General features: G+C 37.3%; 5 protein-coding genes across 5 annotated transcripts; 1 reads left to right on the top strand and 4 right to left on the bottom strand.

The window, feature by feature from the left end:
• Nucleotides 1–160: 160 nt before the first annotated feature.
• Nucleotides 161–3747, bottom strand: LOC103856481 (NDR1/HIN1-like protein 13). Its single transcript, XM_009133590.3, has 2 exons — nt 3520–3747; nt 161–1902 (listed from the first exon to the last, which is right to left on the bottom strand). The coding sequence occupies exon 2, from the start codon at nt 1702–1704 to the stop codon at nt 796–798; it is 909 nt and encodes a 302-aa protein (XP_009131838.1). The 5' UTR covers nt 1705–1902; nt 3520–3747; the 3' UTR covers nt 161–795.
• A 2256-nt stretch (nt 3748–6003) lies between these two features.
• On the bottom strand, nt 6004–8655 carry LOC103856480 (leucine-rich repeat protein 1). The gene is made up of 6 exons (XM_009133589.3): nt 8299–8655; nt 7297–7368; nt 6965–7108; nt 6708–6779; nt 6508–6579; nt 6004–6401 (listed from the first exon to the last, which is right to left on the bottom strand). The coding sequence occupies exons 1-6, from the start codon at nt 8520–8522 to the stop codon at nt 6329–6331; spliced, it is 657 nt and encodes a 218-aa protein (XP_009131837.2). The 5' UTR covers nt 8523–8655; the 3' UTR covers nt 6004–6328.
• Nucleotides 8656–8839: 184 nt separating this feature from the next.
• LOC103856479 (hyccin) lies at nt 8840–10902 on the bottom strand. Its single transcript, XM_009133587.3, has 2 exons — nt 10172–10902; nt 8840–10050 (listed from the first exon to the last, which is right to left on the bottom strand). Exons 1-2 carry the CDS (start codon nt 10725–10727, stop codon nt 9578–9580), a joined length of 1029 nt encoding a protein of 342 aa, XP_009131835.1. The 5' UTR covers nt 10728–10902; the 3' UTR covers nt 8840–9577.
• A 447-nt stretch (nt 10903–11349) lies between these two features.
• Nucleotides 11350–13941, bottom strand: LOC103856478 (BTB/POZ and MATH domain-containing protein 5). The gene is made up of 4 exons (XM_009133586.2): nt 13340–13941; nt 12380–12725; nt 12013–12301; nt 11350–11793 (listed from the first exon to the last, which is right to left on the bottom strand). The coding sequence occupies exons 1-4, from the start codon at nt 13738–13740 to the stop codon at nt 11597–11599; spliced, it is 1233 nt and encodes a 410-aa protein (XP_009131834.1). The 5' UTR covers nt 13741–13941; the 3' UTR covers nt 11350–11596.
• Nucleotides 13942–14851: 910 nt separating this feature from the next.
• On the top strand, nt 14852–19310 carry LOC103856477 (molybdopterin biosynthesis protein CNX1). The gene is made up of 13 exons (XM_009133585.3): nt 14852–15127; nt 15431–15557; nt 15758–15888; nt 16210–16311; nt 16402–16485; nt 16565–16792; nt 16999–17189; nt 17279–17383; nt 17511–17804; nt 18142–18299; nt 18371–18477; nt 18726–18782; nt 18868–19310. The coding sequence occupies exons 1-13, from the start codon at nt 14930–14932 to the stop codon at nt 19102–19104; spliced, it is 2019 nt and encodes a 672-aa protein (XP_009131833.1). The 5' UTR covers nt 14852–14929; the 3' UTR covers nt 19105–19310.
• Nucleotides 19311–19472: the final 162 nt, after the last annotated feature.

Below are 19472 nucleotides of genomic sequence, written 5' to 3'. Positions count from 1 at the left end.
AGGGTCTTCTTTTTAAAAAAAATGAGTTGATGCATTTGGTTTCCCATGCTCTAAATTGAAACGATCTGATTTAGTAATAAAATCTAACCATTTGAAAATATATAGAGGTGACACTGCAAATAGAGAAATAAACTTCTTGTACATGAAGGAAGAGGTGAGCCGTTGAAGAAATTATTAAAGGTGTTCTCGAATTTCATATTTTGTCTATGTAAACTAAATGTGGTGAGGAAGAAGTCAATTAGAGATCAGCGTTCACATACGTAAAAAATAAATTAAAAAGAAAAAAAAAACATTCAAATTAGACAAGCGTTAAACGAAAGAAAGAAGCTGGGCAGTGGTTGCAGTGAGGTAAGGACTTGTTTGCTAAGATTACGGCTAAATAATATGGATTGTGATTCTTGGTGATTTTATTTTCTAATTACTCAATTTTGTATAACAACACAAAAAGAGAGTTGATTTTAGTCTCTGTAGATACAATAAGAGATGTTTGTTTCAACTTAAGATTATTATTTACTTATTTAGATAGTACTTTCTGTAGATTTGTGTCATGTTAACTTATAGAGTTTGTGTTTGCATATGTTGTTTCTGCTAACAATTATGGGCTTCACAAGCAAATAAAAGAATTATTTTGATAGGTTTCTGATACGTTTGACGAAATTATTCAAAAAAAAAAACGTTTTCATTTCCAACAAATCAAATTTCAATCTTATTCAGAAACACAATAATGAATCAAACAAACTAAAAAAAAATATAACAATGATAATAAATCGAACCGAACCAAAGTCTGAAACAACATCACAGCAGGCTTATGTCTTGCGTAACACAATCTTCCGTTATCACTGTAGCTGATGACGTCAGTTTATCCACTGTTATCTTGCAGTCCACGGTAAGTCCCATCGTCCACGTGGTAACCACACCAACCCTAAACTTAATCGGCGCCTTGACTCTCACGTCAAACAGCACTTTTCTTCTCTTCTGCGATTCAACGAGATCTTTGCGCGACGAGCTCTTTAACTGGATCCTCGACCCCCTTAACTTCGTCACCGTCATCGTAACATTTTCAGCCGGCTGCTCAAACGCCGCGAACTCGCCGTCACCTAGCTTGATCCCCTCGTGGAAAATCTCAACCGCGCTTCCTTTCTCGTAGATCAAACCGAGTTTACCGTTAACGTTCTTACACCTCACCTTGATATTGAACACCGGAGAGATCGGAGACGGCGACGTCAGATTGATCCCGGCGACGGAGACTCCGCTCACGGAGAACCGCGGCTTATGCGGCCGGCAAACTAGAAAAAAGACCCCCACGACGAGTGCTGCGAGCAAGAGGAGAACGAGCAGCGTAGCGAAGGAGTAACAGCAGCATCGGCGGCAAGCTGATCGGTTGTGTTTCTGGCGAGAGAGGTACTCGTAGCGGTGAGCGTTCTCCGGCGGGGGGACACGGTAGATTTGCTCTTTGGGGAGTTGAACGTGGTAAGTCCCTGGTGGTGGTGGCTTTGATCTTCGAGAGTCGATAGAGTATAGGCTCGAAGTGCTATCGACACTGTCTACAGATTGGTGATGCCTTGGTGGTCTGCGGCTGCCTATGTCTTTGTCCGTTGTGAATCCACCAGAGCTTCTCGGAGATCGTTGGATGGTGTCGTTGCTATCAACCGATGGACGTATGTTTTTGTTTCTTGGCCATGGTTGAGTGTTATTGTCGGCCATGTGTGTTGTGGTTTTTCTTGATGATGATGAAAAGAGGAGGAAAAAGAGAGAGTTATGAAATGGAGGATGAATATATATTTGGAGAGTAACGAATCATTTCTGAAATTATGGCGTGATTGCATGAATATTATTTTGGGGGTTATATGAGGAAATTTATTAATGGTAATAGAATATCCCGTACAATTTCCTTTTTTACCACTTTAGAATATTTCGGGGTTGCATACTGAAACCATGAGGTATGGTTTCAGTATGCAACCCCGAAATATTTTTTTATTATGTGGATGGCAATGAAAGGAAGACTTGCTACTGGGGATCGCATGAGGCATTGGAATAGTAATGTTCTTACTTCTTGTGTCTTATGTACTGATCAATTGGAAACGGTGGAGCATCTATTCTTTGGATGTTGTTACTCGGCTCAGATCTGGAAAGCTTTGATGCAGGGTATATTAAGAGAGAAGTTTACTTTGCAATGGGGGGAGATACAGAGTGTTATACGTCGTAGCAAAAGGAGGAGAATGCACCAGTTCATTGTTCATTATATGTTTCAAGCAGCTGTGTATATGATCTGGAGAGAGAGAAACAGAAGGAGACATGGAGAGATTGAAGCACCTGCTGGGTTATTGATCAAATTACTTGATAAGAATATGAGAAATAAGCTCTACTTGATTCAGCGAAGAGGTAACAAAGAGTTTGGCGCAGGGTTGCAATATTGGTTTGCTACAAGGGAGGATGAGTTGAGGGTGGGAGACCAGTAGGAGTGAGTGCTGGGTGGGAGACCAGTAGGAGTGAGTGCTGGGAAAGCCAGTAGGAGTGAGTGCTGGCTACCTAGTAGGAGTGAGAGCTAGGTAGAGAGAAGATAGTTGGTGGAAGTAGTGGAGCAAATTATGAGTTTTTTTGATTTGATCTTTGCTTTGATTTTTATTCAATTTGTATAGAAATCATAGAAAGTAAGGTACTTTGTAATAGGGTTTTTTCTTTGAATTAAATTTAACATTCAATTCAAAAAAAAAAAAAAAAAAAGAGTAATTCTTGGGTTCACCAACCAATAGTGTTTGAGTATTTGATATTTGATATCTTTTAAAAAAGGAAACAACATTGAATTTCCAAATAAGATTATTTTTTTTAAAATAAAACAATAAAAATACATAAAAATAGTTACAAAAAATAAATAAATAAATATTTTTAAGTCTTCAGCAAAATACTAAACCCTATACCCTAAATCTTAAACCTAAACCTTAAATTTTGGATAAACTCTAAACGTTTGAAAATCTTAAACCCTAAATCATACATTAAAAACTAAATTTTAATAACACTAAACCCTAAATCCTAATCACTAAATCCTAAACCTTTGGATAAACCCTGAACCCTTGGATAAATCATAAACTGTAAATCAAAAATATTTAAAATTAAACTCTAGAGTTTATGATTTATCCAAGGGTTCAGAGTTTACCCAATGGTTTAGGGTTTAGTGATTAGGATTTAGGATTTAGTGTTATTAAAATTTAGTTTTTAATGTATGATTTATGGTTTAAGATTTTTAAACGTTTAGAGTTTATCCAAAGTTTAAGGTTTAGGGTTTAGGGTTTAAGATTTAGGGTATAGGGTTTAGTATTTTGCTAAAGACTTAAAAATATTTATTTATTTATTTTTTGTAACTATTTTTATGTATTTTTATTGTTTTATTTTAAAAAGATAATCTTATTTGGAAATTCAATGTTGTTTCCTTTTTTAAAAGATATCAAATATCAAATAATCAAACACTATTGGTTGGTGAAGCTAGAAGTTCACCTTAGGGAGTGAACCCAAGAATTACTCCTTTAGAAACTTGTTTTTAGAGAACCCAAACGAAAACGAATGGAAAGTAGTTATGAAAATAAATATTGATCAATCGAAACTTTCCAACAATGAAAATAATTAAGTTGAAATGAACAAGGACAATTTGAGAAACAAAAGATTTGGAGACGCGGAATATAATGTACGTTATTACTGTGAAAGATAATCATCAGACAACTGTATTTTTAATACTCCTGTAAGCAAAAATAAATATAGAATTTAAATAAAATTAAAAACTAATCGAGTATAAATATATTTTACCATAAATGCAATATGGCTAAGCTTGGTAAATATCGCGACTTGAAAGTACACTGTGTACTCGTCCGTACACAAATCCTACTATATAAAAGGGACTAAATCCCTACTTTCTAATCCTTGCCACATGGGCAAAATATTGTGAACCAATCAAAATGTCATGTCATCCGGACTTGAGTTTGAGTTAAAAAAAAAAAGCTATTTTCGGAGCCCATTCGACCCATTTCGAAGCCTATTCCCGAGCCACTCTCTCATAAGCATAATCCCGTGTTCTAAACATCCTGTGTTAAATTTTTTAAAACACTCATATCTTAGAAATAGTTTAGAAAATATCTTTATATAAATGTTTTTTTCTTGAATAATATTTAACTATAATTTTTTGTATCTTCTTAACTTTTATAATAAAAATATTGTTTTCAGATAGCAACAAAATATATATAAAAATTATCTTATTTTTCAATTTTTGATAATTTTATTATATTATTTTAGAATCAATTATTTAATATTGATATAACATATAAATTTTATATGATTAAAATAAAATTCTTTTTTAATTATATATAAAATTCATTAAGGGTATTATTTTAATTAACACATTAGCGAATCACTTAGAAATTAATAATAAATCAATAACCTATCTAAAAGTCTAAAACCTAATAAAATATAAAAATAAGAAAAACTAACTAAATTTTAATATAAAATAGAAATTTAATATTACTAAAATAAAATTTATTTTTTAATATATATATAATATTAATTAAGGGTATTTTTTTAATTAATAAATTAGTAACTTAGCTAAAAATAAATAATAAATCAATGACTTAGCTAAAACCTAATAAAAACATGATAAATAAGCAAATTTACTAAAATTATGGATAATATGAAATATGATTGATTCTTTAATACAAAATTAAAATAAGAGTTTTGTTAAATCAAACATAAGTTTGTCGTATCGGTGTTACAAAAAAAACAATAATTAATAGTGTCGTAGGAATTATGTATTTTCCATTAGCGAATAAAATTGAAGCAGATTGTTGGAGGATATCTCAACGTATAGACGAGATTATGGAGATTGATATGGGAGTTGAAGTAACGGACACAACTGTTCCTCCGCAAAGAAACGCTCTTGCTAGACATCCTGGATAAAATGAAAGAGATATATATGAACTTGGCTTTGTGTTAATGGATGGTGACTTTCCAATGCTGTTTGGAGCAAGGGCCAATATACACGCACCAAATCACCACTGCAAACGGAAGCTGAAGGTTTGCTATGGGCAATGCAAGTGATACTGAAGTTTGGACACAAAGAGATGGTCTTTCAATCAACTGTGAACAACTGGTTATACTCATTCAAAAGGAGGAAGACTGGCCTGCTTTGGACTCGGAGCTAGACGAAATACATGCTGTATCTAAATAATTTTATGAACTTTCTATTGCTTATATTCTTAGATCTTTAAAATTCTGTACGAATAGCCTAGCAAAAGGTGTCCGATCACGCGCATCTCGATCAGCTTTTGTAAACCCTTTTGCACCAAGTTGGCTAGCCCCACAAGTTAGCATGAGGGTGCCAAAAAAGAGAATAAAGTTGAAAGTGAAACTAAATATTCCAATGAACAAATTTATAAGAAGTTCATATTTATGTGGATGTCTATATGGGACAAACAATTTTTTTTAGACAATTATAGAATGTAGTCACGAAAAATCAATCTTAAAATATATAATTAAAAAAAACCATTTAAACAAATCATCAAAATTTTCAATATTACAGCAAATAAGAATATAAAGACCAACTATATTCTCTTCATGTATAATGTGTTGTGGTAAGATTCAAAAAAATTAACTTACTTTACAGTAAAGAAAAATTAGATTTTTAATTCCAAATTTACAGTAAAAACATAACATTTTATAAAACTAAAGAATTGACATAATAGTATAAAAATATAAAAAAAAATTAAAATACTATCCGCGCGTACCGCGGACAAGGACCTAGTAGAATTTAATTAGTCGCCAAAAGATAAGCTGTAAATAATAATAAATATTCATAACAGCATCTGCAAGACACTCTGATCAACTATAATCTGGTAAAAATGTTGCTCACAATGTATACATCTGAATTTGTTTATAGCAACAATCATGAACCGTAGTTTATAAACCAAACATCACTTGTGGTGATGGTGGAACGGAACTGGATATAGTAATTATCAAGTAAAAAGCACCTAAATCAATAGTTTTTTTTTGCTTTATATGATAGAAGTCACAGATCTTACACACACAAGTTAATGCAAACAAGGCAAAGAACTTGATACCAAAACCAATGTTACTTCTCAGTGTCACACACGATCATTACATTACAGCAACCACAGTCTTTGGGCGGTCAGTCTCAACTGAGACAGATGACTACTGATCCTGACTCTCTTTTTTCAACTAGGACATATATATACTTATTACATAATAGTAGATGTGATATTTGATAAGTGGTGAAGTGTTCTTACAAGGTCACCCCACATTTCTTGTGTTTCAGATGCTGCCAGTTGTTTCAGTTGCAGTTGGTGTCGTAGCTTGCAAGACCAATTAGTTCCGGCCCCTCCAATCTCGAGTTGTTCTCAAAGCTGCAAAGTTTTTTTTTTTTTTTGAGTTATTAGAAACCAATGCTAGCATATGCAACTTAAACATTCAATATGGCATATCCGTATCAAGACGAGGTTACAAGCTTACTTCTGCAATGGAATGTGTTCAAAAGGTCCACCTGTTGGGATGGTTCCACACAAATCATTGCTTGACACATCACTGAGGAAAATGATGACCACAGAAGATATGTGTTTAGGTAACCGCATAGTAGGAAAGGGTTTAAAGACTGGTGCTTCAGAGAATAGTAACAGAGATTCTAGCAAACAAGCAAAAAAAGCTGAACTTACACAACTTTGAGGCTTGGGATTTTGGTGAGTTCTCTAGGGATTGGACCAGTCAATTGGTTGTCATTGAGTCGTCTGCAACATTAATCAGTTTTCATTAGAGAGGTAGGGTAAGAAGAATCAGGTATTGAGTCACTTAGCAATAAAATTTTGAGATATAGATTAGAACTAGTTTCTTTACTCAGCATATAATTTGCAACTGTCAATAAAATGAGTATACTATTCGGGTGCGTCCATGTCAGAATCTCAGAACAACTTACAGAAAGACCAGAGACTTCAGTTTCCCCAGAGAAGTAGGAATCTTCTCAGTAAGATTGTTGTTATAGAGATCCAAGCTGATGAGGCTCTTCAGGTTTCCAAGTTCAGAAGGAATAGTTCCTTCGATGTTGTTTTTGTAAAGCTCCCTGTGTCAATCAATAAGACAAGTAAAAAAAAGTTAATCTGCATTGTCTATTACATGATCAAATCTCATAGTGGCTGCACTTTTATGGTACGTTACTTTATTTCTTCCACTATCTAATTTTATTACAGCTGGTACTGATAAAAAGTTAAATTTTGGATAAAGTAAAAGCCAAAAGATGTGATAACTTACAAATACTGTAAATGTTCGAGTTTCCCAAGCTCAGGTGCAAGATGTCCAGAAAGGTTTGAATTACCTAAATCCCTGGCCAAAAAAAAACAATATTACATACACTTCAACAATCTTTTATATATAAGACAAAAGAGACAATAAGATTACGAGAAATACTAGTTGTTGTTCGATTCATTAAACAGTTGTGAGAAATAAACTAGATGTAATCAAGTACAACGAGTCCAAGATTCTTGTAAAAAGCGTAAGAACTCTCACAAAGTAGGGAACAACAAAGCATTGAGAAAATCATGAGTTGTACAAGCAAAACTGAACTGCTTATAGTATAAGGGATAACTATTGATGATTCTTTCGAGACTTTTAAGGAATCCAATGACTTACCCCTTTCCATTACTAGAAAGCTGAACAAAAGATGGGAGCTTTGGATTTACCCCTTTCCATTACTAGAAAGCTGAACAAGAAAGTGTGTTTTTTTTTTGGTTCTAAACAGCCGTACCTTAAAGAAACCAAACTAAAGTTAACCACAGTTCGATGAAGAAGCAAGCGTTGCCAAGGACAAAGGAAAGGGCCAATCATGACAACATTAACTAAATCCACACTTGACTTGACATTAACAGAGCAAACTAACATCTAGTGAAGCAATTTTTTTCAAAATCGTACTATTATAAGCATTTTTTGTTTGTTTGTTTTACAGAATGTCCATAAGAATCATTCTTAGCTCTTCTCAAAATTTATAAGCTTTAAAAAGTAACGACAAGTCAAGTACGGTCAAGTTCCAGTGACAAACAAAAAAACAAAACCCATAGTTTAGATTAAAAGGTATGGAGATGACTATTTAAGACTAATCATGTTAATGCTCAGACATAAATCGAGTGAGACTGAAAAAAAAATCACATTAAAGTCAAAGGCTTTATACGTGAAACTCAACGGTATCAATCAACATGGACCAGACATGAGCTAAGAACAGGGAGAGATAGAGATAAAGAAAAGGAGAGGATCTCTTACACACGAGTGACGCGGTTGTCTTGGTTACAAGTGACATGGAACCAGGTACAGGGGCTAACAAGAGTGGGATCCCAGCTCTGTAGAACATGGTCCGGGTCCGATAAGCTCCGGCGAAGAGCGTAAAGAGCATCTCCCTCGGAGTTTGCTTCCACGAGATGAATCAGAGCTAAGGTTAGAGTTAGAGAAGCTGCGAGAAACTCCCACTGAAAGTTTCTTGACGCCATGTTGAGCTATTGAGAAGGAAATTGAGTAGAGTGAATTAGGGTTTCGTTCCCCCTTTTACTCTCTCTCTCTCTTTTGTTGAAGAAATCGATTATGCGATTGGTGTTGTGGGGAAACAACGACGAAGAGACAAACTAGTCTTTGCTTTTGTCTTTTTTTTCTTTTAAATAATATTTTTAAATTTCTGTCTTCTTTTAAATTGCTAATTATTTTATTTTTAAATTCAGTTGCAGTGAACGTACAAAACATTCCAAGAGATAAAATACAGAACTCACTCTGTAAAAGGGGAAAGTCTTGTTACTTTATTATTTTTTGTTTGAAAAATATCTTTGTTAAAAAAAAGTAGTACTTTGCAAAGTAATTACGTTGGTCAAAGAAGTAAAGAGTGTGTTGTTTGACGTTGGTCAAAAGATTTGGAAACTAGAGTGTTCACGCGGAAACTAACACTGTTTTCTTTTGTGCGCACACACTATTCTTGTGATGTGTATTCGTTTAAATCTTGAATATATTGTGATGGTGATTACTCACTATTGGTGTAGTTTGGTACAAACGCTTTTTATCATTCATTCGATGGAACGTGAGTCGACTTGTGCACTAACGAACAAAAAGAAAGGAGTTGTTGAGTGCAAGGCAACTTGAGATTTTAGATATCAAGTAAAGTCAATGATATTCGATTCTCTTGAGATGGAATCTGATACGACAAACCACATACTAACACTTGAATGTCGGAATAATCAGCAACTCCACTCCACTTGGTCCTATTAAACAACTAAGGGGGTAATGGTGGATGACCAAATAAAATGGGTAGAGAAATTGTCCAACCAATACCAATAAAATTGACTATTAAATAAAAATTTCAAACTTTTGTGAATGGTCGCTGCAAACTACAACAAACAACAATAGGTTGCAGTTGCATATTGGAGTGAGGGCAAAATCGAACATTTCCGTGAGAACATGGCCTTACATACATGGTTTAAGTTGACAAATCAAAGTTGTTATCTTTAAAATAAAATAAAAAGAAAGCGTTGACCCAAAAGATAAAAGCAAAACGATGAGGTCAAACAGACAAAACGTTGTCGTTTGATATCTCAGTGTGATCAATCTGGTTCTTGGGATCAAGAGCCATCTCCCTTAACCGGAGAAGACTCCCAGCAGCCAGAATCGCCTTAGGGTTAATATCATGCAGTGCTCTGAGATACAAACTCTGACAAGCTTTACTCGCCGCCTCCTTCACTTCCCTATCTTCCACCTTCATCCCCATCAAGCAATGCCCCAAGATCCTCATCATCGGCTGCACGAGCTCCCACGGCAGAGGAATCCGTCCACCGTCTTTCTCAGATCTCGCGACTGCCACACTCTCTTCTTCCTCAGGGACCACCCCAGCTCGTGTCTCTCCGTTTTGCCCAGCCCATTTCTCGCAGGCCTCGCAGAAATCGAGCTTCGACTCGCGAGGCATCCTCGAGATCTCGCTGTAGTAAAGCTCCAGCGCGACGCCAACGATCCTCGCCCTGCGCGTGGATCTCACCGTACCTGTTAAGAGGAATTCGAAGAAAATGATTCTGTTATTTCTGTTAAGAACCGGTTTACTCGGTTAAATACTGGTTTACACTTAAACCAATTATAGAATTTATATCTACTCTTCTAATAGTACCGTGTGGATCAAGCGTCGAGGAGACGACGGCGATGTTGAGACACGTGGAGTTGTTCTTCGCGGGACCTTTGGACTCGTGGTAGATGCTGGGGTGGGAGAGATCGGGGATGTTGACGGTTACGGCCTGTCCGGCGCGTGAGGTTGTCTCGTGCGCGTAGAGAGCGAGTAGGACGGCTTCGAATCCGGCTTGGGGTTGGCGGAGAGGGACGCGGGAGAGGTAGAGGCCGGCGATCAAGGGGACGTAACGGAGGACGAGGAGATGGAGAGATGGTTCCGTGGATTGGAAGGTGTCGTAGAGCCAGCGGCAGAGGTTGTTATCGCCTGAGCCGGAATCGGGACGTTGGAGGAGAGATGAGATCGCGGCGGAGACGGCGGAGTCGTCGAGGAGGAGGGAGATTGTGGAAGGGATGGTTGTGGTTGTGACGATGGAGGATAAGGATTGTATAGCTGTTTGACATTTCGCATTGGTATCCGATTCGTTAGTCACGGTGGTTTGTGAGTCTCCGGCGATCGTCGGAGCTGGGGGAGAGTCATGGCTGGAGGCAGATTCAGACATTTTGGTCGTGGGGTTTGATCGCGAGAGGACGAGGCCAAAATATAGAATGTAACGCAGCAAAAATAGGATCAAATATTTTTTGCATTTGTAACGTAATACAGTTGACCAATGTGTTATATGTATCGTGCGAGATCTGCATCGTTCGATATTTTTTTTGTACCACCGTAACCGGTTATGGTACAATAACCGTCGTTTAGGCTTCGAGCTATCAGACTTGGGTCTTACGATTGAATGGAAACCGAGAAGATTAGGTTATAGCTCTCTTTTCCACCTCATACGTTTTGGAAACCGTTGACTTTTAACACGTGTCACCCACGTGACATTTGATCTAAGCTTTAACCAGCTAACCATTATTCAATCTCTTCCTTGATTGAACCGAGACCATAACCGGCTGATTAGGAATACACTTTTTCAACAGATACACTGAAAAACCAAGATTCATAATGGATTCGAGCCTTCAAATCCCTGCCATAAGGACGATGAACAAAAGTCGATAAAAGGATGAGATGAAGAGGATGTTGTAGAGCTCTCTTTCTGTCTCTCTCTATGGTGTTAATTGTGTGATACAATGCAACCTTTTCTATTAATTTGGCCTATCTTATGATACAAGAATGTTCTGGAATTTATGGGATTTGAAACTATTATTTATAGCATGAAATTTATGAGAAACACGTACACAAGGATACATATGAAACTACTACTACACAAGTGAAAGGTTGATTCATATCTCACTAACATAAGAGTTAGGATTCATAATTCAAACTAGTAGCACGTCGACAAAACCTTGTAAACATTGGAAAAAAAGTACAGAAAAGCAAACTATATACCCCCTCTATGGTTATTAACCTGAGAAAAGACATATCAAGGATCTAGGTGGTGCGTTGTCTAACATGTCGGCTGCTGGTATCACCACCGCCGTCTGATAGTTGAGCCCACACGCTCTGAGACTTGGCTCCTCCTGTGCTGTTGCTGGCTTCCTCGTAACCAGCCACTGCCTTCAGAAGCTCGGACTGGAGGGACAGACATTCATCCTTCAGCTGCTGGTAAGCGTCTGTCTCCAGAACAGCTGCAATATTGAAGCCAGATTCAAACACAACAGAAGATCGATTATACACTTTGATATGCATACTAGTGGTGGACATATAAAACAGCAGACCAAACCAATAATACAGATGATTTTATTTGGTTTCCATTTCCATAAGACCAAACCGTAAACAAGATTGTCCACCGGTAATTGCAACTTTACAAGCATACTGCTCCTTGAAAATGGAAGTAGAAAGCATACCTGCTAGATTCTCGGCAGTGAATTTTAGGCAAACGTCCTTTAGTTCTGTAGCTTTATATCTGTCAGCCAATGCTAAGATCTTGGCTACGGACTTTACTGATACACCTTTGCAGATGTGAGATTCACACAACAACCTGAGCCTATTCAGGTTATACTTGTCAGCAGCTGCTAAGAGCTTCACAATCAATGTCTCGTACATTTCAGGCAGCTTTAAGAGGTCATATGTATGAGCTGCCACAGGCTCCACATCTTCCGGAAGAGAATCTTTATACATGAATTGTAGCAAAGCCTGGAAGGAATAGAGCCTAAATAAAGGTATGTTTTGAACAAACAAAAAAAACAAGTAAAGAAAACCACAATGATGTACCTTAAAAACCTTTGGTTCTAGATTGTTGATCGTAACCTCTCTATTGTTTTCTTCAGGCTCAGTGAAAAATTTAGACTTGAAAAATGGAGATCGAGCAGCCAGTACTAGTTTATGAGCTTGAAACTTTTCGCCAGCAATGTCAAAAGTGACATCAGAACCTTCCATGCTATCCAGTAAAAATCCAAAATGTGATCCAAGTTCTGAATCAGGGACGCGAATAGAGTGTAACCGTGGGCACTGAACCTCGGAAACCACCACTCCAACCGTACAGTTGATTATCAGGCAATCGTCTTTGAGAAAGTCAGATGTCTCAAGCTGAGTACGTCTATAGAAACGCTTGTATCCCCTAATCAAACCACAAAAAAAAAAAAAAAGAGAATCAGAGGAGCTCGAGTTGGCTGATCGTAAGCAAAAGATAAATGCACAGAGAATATCAAATACATATCTCTTTTTAAAAGGATCAAAACAGATTGGAAGAACAGCTGACACTTCTCCCAGTCAAAACTAAGCTAAGACTATGTCTAAATAAACTCAGACAATTTAGTAGCTTAAACGCTTTAGGATTAACAGATCTTCCCATTCAATTTCATTTTCATCATGAACATAAAACCACTCAATGTCTTTGCCACAATATCGTTCTCACAAACAAGATTTGAAACGTTGGAAAGAATCACATCATTATGACTAGGCTAGCTGAATTGTTCCGTTTTCAAGCTTTACACCACCAACATAGAACATCATGCATCACTGAAAGAGTTCAAATTAGGATAACTACTTAGCATTTCACACGTTCTAAGCACACCCAGCAGCTTTGGAAACTCCAAGCAAGCTTATAATTCCACAGAAGGGCAATCAAAAGGGTGCAGCTAGATGAGATAATCAAGCTAAATTAGAAACTCTAACAATCGATTCTAATCAAATATAAACTTAGAACCGTGAGCAGGGAGTGATAATCATTACCACATGCTTCCTTTGTATTTGAGAGTATAAGGCCCACTATCAAGCGACCTCTCGAAATGGCTATGAACCTTATGATTCCCCTTCCCACTCTGGTCAACAAGAGCGAGCTCGAAAAGCGCCCTAACTTCAGTCCCTTCGCTAGCCAACGCGACGAAGACGGATACATAAGCCGAGTTATCCTCCGGATTCTTACCGTCCGGGTAGAAGAAGATCCCCCACTGGTAACCTCCGACGGAGAAGTTATCGCTCGCGATGTGCTTCCCAACGCCCATCCCTTTCGCTAATCTGTACCCTTGTATCACGAATTGATGCGACCCGTTCACCGTCTGCGTCACGGACTTGGAGCTCGTGGGGGATGAGACCCGATCCGGATTCGATCTGGGGATCTGTGATCCGGACATGGCTTTTTGGGATTTATATGCTGTGAACCTATGGTGATTGGAGAAGAGGATGATTTTCTAGGGTTCTCGATTTTCAATTTTGGATTGTTGTTTGAGAGTCAGAGACCGTTTAAAGAGAGAATCGCGAGAGGGAAGTGAAACAGAACGGTCTCCGATTGTATTTACTTGCCTATTTTACCACCATAGGAGGGAGAGAGAGCTACTACGAGGGGTGTTTGGTTGTGGGTTTAAACCAATATTTTCTAAAACCCGATCGGTTATCAGAACTTTTTGGGTCATGGATTAGTATATGGCTTAACCGAATTGAATCGACTCAGTTGAATTTAATAATAAAATAACTAAGGGTCTGATTGGTGACCCTTCAGAAAACAAGAAGAACGAATAAAAAATGAATGTTCGAGAATGAAATAGTGGAAATGAAAAGGAATAGTTGTTCCTTATCAATTTTATCAAGGAATAATTTTGTTCTTTAATTCTCTACAAAAAAAAGAATGAAAAGGAATGAGAGAAAATTATTAAATGGTGAATTTTTTCAGGAACGTTAAGTAATGCATTATTCCTCGCCGTTCTCTGGTCACCATTCATACCCTAAATTTATATGGTTCGTTATTTATCTTAATTTCTTTTTATGATTATCTAAAAAGTTGAATATATGAAAAATACCATTCATTCAAAAAGTTGCAGAGTTTTTGTTTCAACTATATTTATTTATTTATTCACATAATGTAAAATTACATAAAATTAGACAATAACAAAAATACATTGAAATACATAATTAAAATTACAAATAATTATAAAATAAAATTCAAATACAAATAAAGTGAATAACAAACTAAAAAATTACAATCTTAACTTTTAAAATTAAATAGCATATAAAAATGATTTTGGCTTGGGTTTTATCTGGTTTATTTGATTGTTTGTAATTTTTTGAATTACTACAGTTCTTATCGGTTTAATTATTGGAATATATTATCTACCATACCTACCCGAATATGTTACAGTTTACGGTTTAGGTGCTACCGCCGGTCTGGTCCATGTTTAAAAATACCGGTTCAAACCTAATCTTCCAAATGAAAGTCAGATCTAATCCGATTGCCAAACAAGCCGTCAAACTTTGCTCTCCGCCTCTCTGACCTTTCATATTGGAATTTCAAGTGACCTGTCGTCTCTCTAATCAAACAGCGAAGATATGGATGCTAGTGAAGGTTGTTGTGGCAGCAACGAAAAGACGGAGATGATACCGACGGAGGAAGCTCTTAGGATCGTACTCAGCGTCTCCGAGCGGCTGCCTCCCGTAGTCGTATCGCTGCAGGAAGCGCTTGGGAAAGTGTTGGCGGAAGATATTCGCGCTCCGGATCCTCTGCCTCCGTATCCAGCTTCCGTCAAGGTGAATAGCATTCAATCTATAACGAATCCATAAGGAGATTAAAGAATATTATATCCACTTGATTTGAAATGAACATTTTTAGTTTTTTTTTAGTGCGAGTGAGGTTGAATATGCTTAGTATTGAGACTTTGTGTAAACTGTATGATTTGATTTCAGTAGAGGTGTCTTCTATTTTATTCTGATAGATGTTTGATTTGGGGACGTTTATGAAATATAGAGATGAGAAATGCTCATCTGGTGATGAGTACCTAGAGAGAGAGTACTTGAATAACTGGAGATGGTTGTTTTATATATGTTGATTAGGATGGGTACGCGGTTGTTGCGTCAGATGGTCCTGGAGAGTACCCGGTGATTACAGAATCAAGAGCTGGGAATGATGGCCTGGGTGTGACTGTTACTCCTGGAACTGTGGCTTATGTTACAACTGGTGGTTAGTATAATTGCATTCAGAGTTACTCATGATTTATATCATTTGCTCATATGATAACTTTGTACCTGACTTTTATGTTTTATCCATTTTCACTAAATAACTACAGTTTTCCATTTGGTAGTATCTGCGTGGGGAAGTGTCTGGGAAGTAGTTTTTTCTTTGATTTTAACCCTTTCTGTCTTTGATACGTTGCTCTTCAGGACCTATACCTGATGGTGCCGATGCAGTTGTCCAAGTTGAGGACACTGAAGTAATTGGAGACGTCTCAACTGAGCCAAGAAGAGTCAAAATACTGATTCAAACCAAGAAAGGCACTGACATCCGTAGAGTGGTATGTTTCATTTTTTCCCCCTTATATAACCAATCTTGTAGTTGATATCTTTGGCCTCCTTGACTGTTTGCTAAATAGTTGTATTATCGTACTGTTCTCTTTAGTGCATTTCCATTTATTGTTCTAAATAAACTTTAGGATGCATGCAACACGATAACGTTTCAGGTTTGGATATCAGGATATGTACTTGAATTAACATACTTTATTATCAACCATCAAACTTAAAACGTTAATGAAATGGCGGTTTTCCAGCTGTTTGGAATCATTTTATGTTGATTATTGTTTGAGAGTTCCACAAGATTCATTCAACTTATATGTTAGGGTTGTGACATTGAGAAAGATGCAACTGTTCTAAAAACTGGAGAAAGGATTGGTGCCTCAGAAATTGGCTTGTTAGCAACTGCAGGAGTAACCTTGGTGAAGGTATTGCTGCTGTATATCAGTTTTTATATTTACAAATTTACTAGAAGTTCTGTGACTGTCCAAAACAAAAAAAAAAAAACTTCCATGTAGGTATACCCTATGCCAACAGTTGCTGTTCTCTCTACTGGGGATGAACTTGTCGAGCCGACAGCTGGGACTTTAGGTCGTGGTCAGGTATTATGCAGAATGTAGATTTCTCTGAAATCTTGGACCCCAATATTACTTTAGTGGCTAATCAATTGGCTCTCTGCAGATTAGGGACTCGAATCGAGCAATGTTAGTAGCAGCAGTGATGCAGCAACAATGCAAAGTTGTTGACCTCGGAATCGTCAGAGATGATAGAAAAGAGCTTGAGAGAGTTTTGGATGAAGCCATATCCTCTGGAGTCGATATTATTTTATCTTCTGGTGGTGTTTCAATGGGAGACAGGGACTTTGTCAAGCCATTGCTCAAAGAGAAAGGGAAAGTACATTTCAGCAAGGTAATAAGCAGTATTAGTTTCCTCAATCATCTCTGGGGAGTTTATTTCTTTCTGTACTTAAAAGCAGAATAAATGGCTTCTATGTTTTCTGACAGTCTTTTATCCACCTCTTCTGATTGATTTCTCAACTAGCTCAACAAGTTGACCATGTTTAGTCTGATATACAGATCGAACTGAGAAGATTTCATATATAATTTTTGCTTCAGGTATTAATGAAACCTGGGAAACCTTTGACGTTTGCTGAGATCAGTGCAAAACCAACTAAAAGTGTGATGGGGAAAACAGTCCTTGCATTTGGGTTACCAGGGAATCCTGTAAGCTGTTTAGTTTGTTTCAATCTCTTTGTTGTGCCTGCAATCCGCCAGCTTGCAGGATGGACAAGCCCTCATCCACTGAGGTTACCGAAGTTAATTTTTTTTGTTGTTAATGAATTCCTTTAATTTGATCATCAGTGAAAGGGTAGATTACCGTCTAATCTTTGTGCAGAGTGCAAGCTCGACTGCAGCAGCCCATAAAGTCAGATTCCATTCGTCCGGAGTTTCATCGAGCCATCATCAAATGGAAAGAGAACGATGGATCAGGGACTTCCGGGTGAGTTTTTTTCATAACTAAGTCTGCTTTTGAGTCAAAAACCTAGGTGGACTGTCATGGATTTTCTTGAAAGTTGCATTACGTATTACTATCTTAAATAGATTAATAATATATACCTGGATGTCAGATTTGTTGCTGAGAGCACAGGACATCAGATGAGCAGTCGGCTTTTAAGTATGAGGTCGGCTAATGCTCTGTTGGAGTTGCCTGCTACGGGGAAAGTGCTTTCTGCTGGAACTTCTGTATCAGCTGTAATCGTTTCCGATATCAGTGGCTTCTCTATAGATAAAAAAAACTCATTATCAGAACCAAAATCTATTACGAAAGAAATGAAGAACAATGAAGTACCGGGGCCTGATTATAAAGTGGCTATTCTTACTGTCAGTGATACGGTTTCAGCTGGGGCTGGACCTGATCGAAGGTATGCTTACTGTTAACCTCCTCCTCTAGAATAAAATACAGTGAGAAGTTATTCTAAGACTTATCTAAAAATTTCGATAAAGAAAGAGCATCTAGATACATCTCTCCAGTTCGTTATTCTGGTGAGGTCACTAATTCGATGCCACAGTAACACGCTAAGTAATATTGCTCCTTGTCATAGTGAGACAAGGAAGCACCACAGTGCTTTGCTACATCTTGTAGGTAAAATCTCATCCTGATGCCATTCCGCATAAACAACTTAATCCCTTTCTTGATAGTTTTTTTCTCCCTGGTTTCTCTACTTCAGAGTAAGTGTGATGATACTTTTCTTCGTGCAGTGGGCCCAGGGCTGTATCAGTGATTGATTCCTCGTCTGAGAAACTGGGAGGAGCGAAGGTAGTTGCAACAGCTGTTGTCCCCGATGAAGTTGAAAGGATCAAAGACATTCTTCAGAAATGGAGCGATGTTGACGAAATAGATCTCATTCTTACACTTGGTATGTAAACATCTAGTTACGTATCGTGGATTTGGTAATCATATTTTGATGGAGTTGCTTCTTGCATTTAGGTGGTACTGGCTTCACTCCAAGAGATATAACACCTGAAGCAACGAAACAAGTGATCGAGAGAGAAACACCCGGTCTTCTCTTTGTTATGATGCAAGAGAGCTTAAAGGTAAGTACTTGTTCCTTCTTGTCTTTTACTCGAAAAACAGGACCAACCAGGAACTTAATTTTATCAAGGATATTAAAACATTAACTCAACCCCAAACTGATCTCTACGGAAACGATGCATACAGATTTGATTTTGGTTACTAATTTTTTTAAATTGGTTTGAATGGTTGTTGCTCTTCTCCATCCTGGAAAAGAGTGGCGGTGAGTAGTAGTTACCTGATCCCGTTTTGCTATTTTCTCTGTGAGCAGATAACGCCATTTGCGATGCTCTCACGCTCTGCAGCAGGAATCAGAGGCTCGACATTGGTATTATCACCTCTAAGTTCAAATTGGTATTATCATCTCTAAAAGTTGTCACCACTCACGCTTCTAGTTGTTTCTGGTCTCTCAGATAATCAATATGCCCGGGAATCCAAATGCAGTGGCCGAGTGTATGGAGGCACTGTTACCAGCGTTGAAACACGCTCTAAAGCAGATCAAAGGAGACAAGAGAGAGAAACATCCGAAGCACATACCTCATGCAGAAGCCAGCCCCGCACCTGCTGCTGATACATGGGACAAAAGCTATAAGGCGGCCTACGAGGGAGCAGAAGAGACGAAAGATGCTGGCTGTTCTTGTACTCACTGAAACTTCCCAGCTTCACCCCTCAGTGAAATCAAAGCCCCAAGCGACTGTAGAACTTTTTGAGACGTTTTACTGAGTTACATAAATAAAACCCAACTATATGGTGATGCTAAAGACTCTGTTGTAAACTTTGTAATAATGTCTACTTTCTGTAAAACTGTCTCACGCTTAAATGAGAAAAAAAAAATGTTGGAAATATCAATTATTAATGCTTTACACTAAGAAATCTGGAAAAATAAGTACTTTTTTAGTTATGAAGATTATTAGAAAAATATATATATGAAAATTTTATTATAATGCAAGTAAAACTGTCAAAATGTGGATTTTATAAACCAGTAAAGTGATGGAAATAAATGTAAAATGTGAATTTT

Source organism: Brassica rapa, chromosome A03, assembly GCF_000309985.2.
Source record: "Brassica rapa cultivar Chiifu-401-42 chromosome A03, CAAS_Brap_v3.01, whole genome shotgun sequence".
In the NCBI taxonomy this organism is placed as follows: Eukaryota; Viridiplantae; Streptophyta; class Magnoliopsida; order Brassicales; family Brassicaceae; genus Brassica; species Brassica rapa.
Note: the sequence above shows the minus strand (reverse complement) of the source record. Positions and strands in the feature narration are given on the sequence as shown.